This window comes from Ipomoea nil, unplaced genomic scaffold (assembly GCF_001879475.1).
Source record: "Ipomoea nil cultivar Tokyo-kokei standard unplaced genomic scaffold, Asagao_1.1 scaffold3384, whole genome shotgun sequence".
NCBI classification, from domain to species: Eukaryota; Viridiplantae; Streptophyta; class Magnoliopsida; order Solanales; family Convolvulaceae; genus Ipomoea; species Ipomoea nil.
Window position 1 is genome coordinate 276306 of NW_017619812.1, and position 7415 is coordinate 283720.

General features: G+C 44.6%; 1 protein-coding gene across 1 annotated transcript; it reads left to right on the top strand.

The window, feature by feature from the left end:
* Window positions 1-5513: 5513 nt before the first annotated feature.
* LOC109170960 lies at window positions 5514-7139 on the top strand. The gene has a single exon (XM_019320092.1). It carries the CDS (start codon window positions 5514-5516, stop codon window positions 7137-7139), a length of 1626 nt encoding a protein of 541 aa, XP_019175637.1.
* The last annotated feature ends 276 nt before the right edge of the window (window positions 7140-7415 follow it).

Sequence of the window (7415 nt, forward strand, 5' to 3'; positions counted from 1 at the left end):
GTCTAGGTGTTCCTCCCATGTCCCTTGAAAGTCCAACACGCAGGCTCTTAGCATGTCTTCGAGAGTCTGAATGGTCCTCTCGGTTTGGCCGTCCGTGGTGGGGTGGAAAGCAGTGCTTAGTTTTAGTTGTGTCCCCAAGGCTATTTGCAGTGATTTCCAGAATTGTGAGAGGAACCTGGAGTCCCTATCGGATACGATGTTTCGGGGGACTCCGTGATACTCCACTACTCGGCTCAAGTAGGCTTGGGCCAGTTGTGTCATTGTCCACGTTTCCTTCATGGCGATGAATCGCTCTGTTTTGGTTAGTCGGTCTACTATGACCCAAATCTTATCCTTGCCGGTCTTTGTTGGGGGTAGTCCTCCGACGAAATCCATGGATATGGAATCCCACTTTCCTTGTGGTATCTCAAGGGGTTGTACGAGTCCCTTGGGCTTGCATCGTTCGGCCTTCACCCTTTGGCAATTCAGACACCTGGCCACGAAATCCGCGATTTCCTTTTTCATGTTGGGCCACCAAAACGACCTTTTTACATCTTGGTATAGTTTGTCACCCCCTGGGTGAACCGAGTATGGGGAGTTGTGTCCTTCCTCCAAGATTTGTTGCTTCAAGTGGGGGTGCGTTGAGGGCACGCACCACCTACCTTGGTAACAGAGACTGTCGTCTTCGTGTATTTTGAAGGGTCCTTCCTTCCCTTGGGTTAGGTCGAGGCGGATTTTATCTAGTTCCGAATCCTGCTGTTGCCCTATTTTGATTTCTTCGAAGAGCGTAGGCACGACTCGTGTGTTGACTAAGTGGGTGTCGGGGTGGTTTTGACCTTGTTTTATTATTTCCAAATTCAGTTTTTGGAAGTCCCTGTACAGTTGGTCCGGTAGGATCCAAGTGGTGTTGAGGGAGTGGTTAGTCTTCCTGCTTAGTGCATCCGCCACCACGTTACCTTTTCCCTCATGGTATTGGATGTCCAGGTCGTAATCCTTTATGAGTTCTAACCACCTCCGTTGTCTCATGTTTAGGTCTTTTTGGGTGAAGATGTACTTTAGGCTCTTATGGTCCGTGTAAATCTTGCATTGCACCCCGTACAAGTAATGCCTCCAAATTTTTAGTGCGAACACGATGGCGGCTAGCTCGAGGTCGTGGGTGGGGTAGTTTTCCTCATGGGTTTTGAGCTGCCTAGATGCGTAGGCTATTACTCGGCCTTTTTGCATTAGCACGCACCCCAACCCCTTCTTGGATGCGTCACTGAAGACCTCGAATCCTTCCTCCCCGGAGGGGATGGCGAGTACGGGTGCCGTGGTTAACTTATCCTTCAATTCTTGAAAGGCCGAGACGCAGTCGTTGTCCCATTGGAAGGGGGTTTCCTTTTTCATGAGTTTGTTGAGGGGTTGGGCTATCCTGGTGAAGTCGGGTACAAATCTCCTGTAGTAGCCCGCCAAGCCTAGGAAGCTTCGGACTTCGGTGAGTGAGCTTGGTGTGGTCCATTCTTTAACGGCACGGATCATGGCGGGGTGCACCTTAATCCCTTCCTTGGTTATCACGTGACCCAAGAAGGCCACGCTGTCTTTCCAAAATTCGCATTTAGAGAACTTGGCGTATAGTTGATGCTCCCTTAGAGTTTGCAGGGTTATGCGGAGGTGTCTTTCATGTTCTTCCTTGTTTCGGGAGTAGACTAGGATGTCATCAATGAATACAATGACGAAGTCATCCAAGTGGGGTCGGAACACTCGGTTCATGAGGTCCATGAATATGGCAGGCGCGTTGGTGAGTCCGAAGGGCATTACGGTGAATTCATAGTGACCGTAACGTGTCCGGAAGGCTGTTTTCTGAATGTCCGGTTTGGCCACCTGTATTTGGTGATACCCGGATCTTAGATCAATTTTTGAGAATACCCCTACCCCTTTAAGTTGGTCGAACAAGTCGTCGATTCGGGGAAGGGGGTACTTATTCTTTATCGTGACTTGGTTAAGTTCCCTGTAGTCGATGCATAGGCGCATGCTCCCATCCTTCTCAGCTAAGAGCCACCATATACGAAGAATTCCTCCACCTAAGACAAGGTGCAACCTCGGTCACGGAATACTACCAACAATCCCACCGACTGGCTCGCCTCATCCCCGAGCTAGTACCCATCAAGAGGGTCAAGATCGAAAGGTTCATAACGGGCCTTGACCCCGAATATCAAAAAGCCCTAGTCACACAAGAGCCAGGAACCCTCAGGGAAGCCTATGCAAAGGCATCCCAACTACAACAAGTGCCAAACCAACCCCGGGAAACACGCCTGGGAAACAAAAGGAAATCAGAAGGAAATCACATGAACCCCACCCGCAGCCTTAAAAGCCCCAGGGCCGCCTCACCCCGCCTAGTCACAACGCCAACCGGTCAAGGAAGAATCCTCACTCTAAGCAAAGCCAAAATTGGGGATAGCAACATACTCTCCGGAACCTTCCTAGTACACGCCACCCCCGCCACAGTGTTATTTGACTCAGGGGCTACCAACTCATTTATAGCAACCGAGTTTGCCACTCGGCTCGGCCTCAACACCAGCACCAAGGTCCGACTCCAGGTCAAAGTGGCCTCCGGCGAAATCCTAGAATGCGACCGCATGTACAAGGATATAATGATCACCATACAAGGGGTGGAATTTCCCAGCAACTTAATCCGATTCAAACTGGATGGGGTACAAGTGATTTTGGGCATGGATTGGCTAGGGAAATACCAAGCACAAATCCTATGCGGAGAACAAAAAGTGGTCCTACGAGGACCAAACGGTAAGAGGGTATCTTACCATGGAACCCACCAGGAAGCCGGGATCAAAGTAGTGAACATGATGAAAATGAAGAAATACCTAAACAAGGGAAACGAGGCCTTCCTATGTTCGGTCGAGGACCTCAGAACCAAAACCCCCAAACCACAAACCATCCCAGTGGTAAACGAATTCACCGACGTCTTCCCGGACGAAATCCCCGGGGCGCCCCCAGTCAGAGAAGTCGAGTTCACCATAGATCTCGTACCGGGCGCTGCCCCAATTTCTAAACCTCCCTACCGTTTAGCACCAAAAGAAATGAAGGAACTAAAGACGCAACTGCAAGAATTGCTAGACAAGGACTACATCCGTCCTAGCACCTCCCCATGGGGAGCGCCAGTGTTGTTTGTTAAAAAGAAGGATGGGAGCATGCGCCTATGCATCGACTACAGGGAACTTAACCAAGTCACGATAAAGAATAAGTACCCCTTCCCCGAATCGACGACTTGTTCGACCAACTTAAAGGGGCAGGGGTATTCTCAAAAATTGATCTAAGATCCGGGTATCACCAAATACAGGTGGCCAAACCGGACATTCAGAAAACAGCCTTCCGGACACGTTACGGTCACTATGAATTCACCGTAATGCCCTTCGGACTCACCAACGCGCCTGCCATATTCATGGACCTCATGAACCGAGTGTTCCGACCCCACTTGGATGACTTCGTCATTGTATTCATTGATGACATCCTAGTCTACTCCCGAAACAAGGAAGAACATGAAAGACACCTCCGCATAACCCTGCAAACTCTAAGGGAGCATCAACTATACGCCAAGTTCTCTAAATGCGAATTTTGGAAAGACAGCGTGGCCTTCCTGGGTCACGTCATAACCAAGGAAGGGATTAAGGTGGACCCCGCTAAGATCCGTGCCGTTAAAGAATGGACCACACCAAGCTCGTTCCACAATGGTTCCCGGGGCGTTTTTCTGTGATGAAAGAGTCAGTGGGGGGTAGGTGGGGGTAGGGGACCCGCCACCTACCCGCGGTCTTCTTGGGCAACGCCGGCAGCGGGTAGCCGGCGGGCGGGCAGCTGCCCGCCGGGCACCCGCTGCCCGGATTTGCTTCCGCCGGCGGGTGATCCCTCACCCACCGGCTACCCGCTGGTTTGAACCCCGCTTTGGGATTTCGGCTTCCCCATTTGATGTTTCCCCGACCCCCGTGGTGTCCCAACGGACTCCGTCTATCGTGCCTATGTCTAGTTTGATGTTTCGGGTACCGTTCGCAGGTCGTATGAGTCTTATATATTGCATGCTAGTTGAATTGGTATCCCGTTGACCTAGGTGAAAGAAGTATGAACCCCTTAGGACCATTCTTAGTATGTGAAGGATCACGCATAGGTTTTGTTGAGACATGGGTTACCTCTTAGCCTTAATTAATTCCTTGGCTATGAAGGGTCTTTCTTTAAGCTTTCTTGCTTTCTTGATTTCTTCTAGAGGGATTCTTGGAGCTCTTTGGGGAGGTGGGGCGTTATTCTTGTGGGGGTTTCTAGGTGCCTCTTAAGTCCCCTATTTATATATTTAGGTGTCCTAGTTAGGAACTAATATTATGGGCTTGCTAGTTCTATTTCTTTTGGGACTAAGGATTGGGTTTAGGGATAAGGGCCCGTGGACTATGGTGGGCCTTCCTAATTAATTATTGTGATTTAATTCTTTCTTTTGGGTAATTGATTAAATGATTTAATTGATCTTAGGGGTCGTAACACGGGGTGTTACAGTTCAATCCGGCCGCCCAATCCGCCGTCCGCCGTCCTTCATCGCCCATCGCCGTTCAACCGTTCATCGCCCTTCATCGCTAATCGCTCGCTCGCCGGTCTCCGCTGCCTTGCACCGACGCCGACCACGTACCGCTGCTGCCTCGCACCGACGCCGACCACCACCGCTCGCCACTCGCCGCTGCTGGTCGCTGCACAACCACCGCTGGTCGCCGCTGCTGCTCGACGCCAACCACCGCCTCTGCTACGAACGCCGGCGCGCCTCCAGTAATTGACGACGCAGGTGAGTCGTCGATCTGTTTTTAAATTTTTTTTTTTTTGAAATATTAAAAACCAGAATATTAAGAATTGTATATTCTTTACACATAAAAATATACACAAATTTTATTTTAAATAATAAAGATACACATAAAAATAAAGATAATGATCAAATAAATATGATATTCTTTACTAGATTATTGTATATTCTAATTTTATTTTAATTTTTTTTATTTATTATTGTTGTTTATTGTGTATTATTGTATATTTGTTATTGTTGTTTATTGTGTATTATTTGTTATTGTTGTTTATTGTTTTGGTTTGATGCGATCTCTAAAGTGGTTTTAAGATTGGATTAGGTTAATTGTGAATTATTATATACAAATTTGTTGTGTATTATTGTATATGTTAGGTATTGTTGACAAATTTGTTGTGTATTATTGTACATGTTAGGCATTGTTGACAAATTTGTTGTGTATTATTATATATGTTAGGCATTGTTGACAAATTTGTTGTGTATTATTGTAAAATATGATGTTTATTTTTGGAAAAGTAAAATATGATATGAACTTGTAATTACTAAAGTACTTCGCTTATTTTGTTGGAATCATATTTGACCAACCATTACCTTATGAATTAGTAAATTTAAAATTATTTAGTTAAAGCTTTAATATGAACCTTTAAGTTATAACTTAAGAAACTAACTCATTTATCATTTCTTAAATGTTGTTTGACAATATATAGGAGATATGGATCGGAGTTGGATGTATAAAAAATGCAATACACTTGAATATGTTCATGGGGTTCAAGAGTTTGTTAAAATTGCCGAGGAATATGCAAGTAAAATTGGTGAAAATTATATAGTGTGTCCTTGTTATGATTGTAGAAATCTAAAAAAGTTTCGTAGTTCTGAACAAATTAAGGAACATTTGATACGTCGTGGTTTTAAGATAGGATATGACCGGTGGATATGGCATGGTGAAACTGTCCTTACTAGTAACAGTACAAATCAAAGAGAATGTAGAAAAAATCAAGAGAAAGATCAAAGTAATGAAGATAATGTTAGAAATGATGGAGACAATGATCGGCTAAATGAATTGATGCGGGATATGCAAGGGGATTTGAATCAAATGCCTCAAGAGTTTGAAAGTTTTTTTGAGAGTTCTGGAAAACCTTTGTTTTCTGGATGTAGTAAATTTACAAAGTTATCAGCAGTGCTTAAATTGTATACCGTAAAAGCAAAACATAGGTGGAGTGATAAGAGTTTCACGGAGTTATTAGAGCTTTTAAAGGGCATGCTTCCAAATGAGAATGAACTTCCTTGTTCAACTTATGAGGCAAAGAAAATGTTATGTCCGTTGAGTATGAAGATTGAAAGGATCCATGCATGTCCAAACGACTGTATTTTGTATTGGAATCAAAACAAAGACTTGCATGTGTGTCCAAAGTGTGGAGCATCGCGTTATAAACGAAAAGGGCTCGATGATGCATGTGAGCAGAAGAAAGGTCCTCCAGCGAAGTTGTTGTGGTATCTACCGGTGATTCCAAGATTCAAACGTTTGTTTGCAAATGCAAAGGATGCGAAGAATTTGCAATGGCATGCTAGTGGGAGAAAAGAAGATGGAAAGTTGAGACATCCTGCCGATTCTCCTCAGTGGAAGAACATTAATAAGAAGTTTCCTGATTTCGGTGCTGAAAATCGAAATCTTAGGCTTGGACTATGCACGGATGGAATGAATCCTCATGGTAACATGAGTAGTCGCCATAGCACTTGGCCAGTTCTTTTAACAGTTTACAATCTTCCTCCGTGGTTGTGTATGAAGCGCAAGTACATCATGTTATCATTGCTAATATCTGGTCCGAAACAACCAGGAAACGACATAGATGTGTACTTGGCACCGCTTATTGAAGATTTAAAGATGTTGTGGAATGAAGGTGTGACAGTATTTGATGCTCATAGTCAAACCAACTTCACTTTACGAGCCATGCTGTTCTGCACAATCAATGACTTCCCAGCATATGGTAACTTGTCAGGGTATACTACTAAAGGGGCTAAGGCATGCCCTGTTTGTGAAGATGAAACAGTTGATCTTTGGTTGAACAACAGTAGGAAAAATGTGTTCATGAGTCATCGAACCTTTTTACTTATTGACCATCCTTATCGAAAGAGGAAAAAAGCTTTCAATGGAAAATCTGAGACTGGAGTTGCTCGCTTACCATTATCAGGGGATGTTGTTTATGATCGAGTGAAAAACATTGATAATGTGTGGGGAAAACTTCAAAAACAAGTCAAAAGGGTATTTGGAAAAAGAGGTCTATATTATGGGATTTACCATATTGGGAGCACTTATCTGTTCGACATTGTCTTGATGTAATGCATGTGGAGAAAAATATTTGTGATAGCATTATTGGGACATTGTTGAATATTCAAGGAAAGACGAAAGATGGTATTAAAGCTAGAAAAGATATGGTAGAATTGGGGATAAGGACTCAATTAGCAGCACAAGAATCTGGAAAGAGGGCATACTTACCTCCAGCTTGTTATACTCTGTCTAAAAAGGAAAAAACAAGTTTTTGTAGCTGTCTAAATGGTGTCAAGGTTCCTTCTAGCTATTCATCTAACATTAAAAGGACCTTAAATTGGTTGGTAT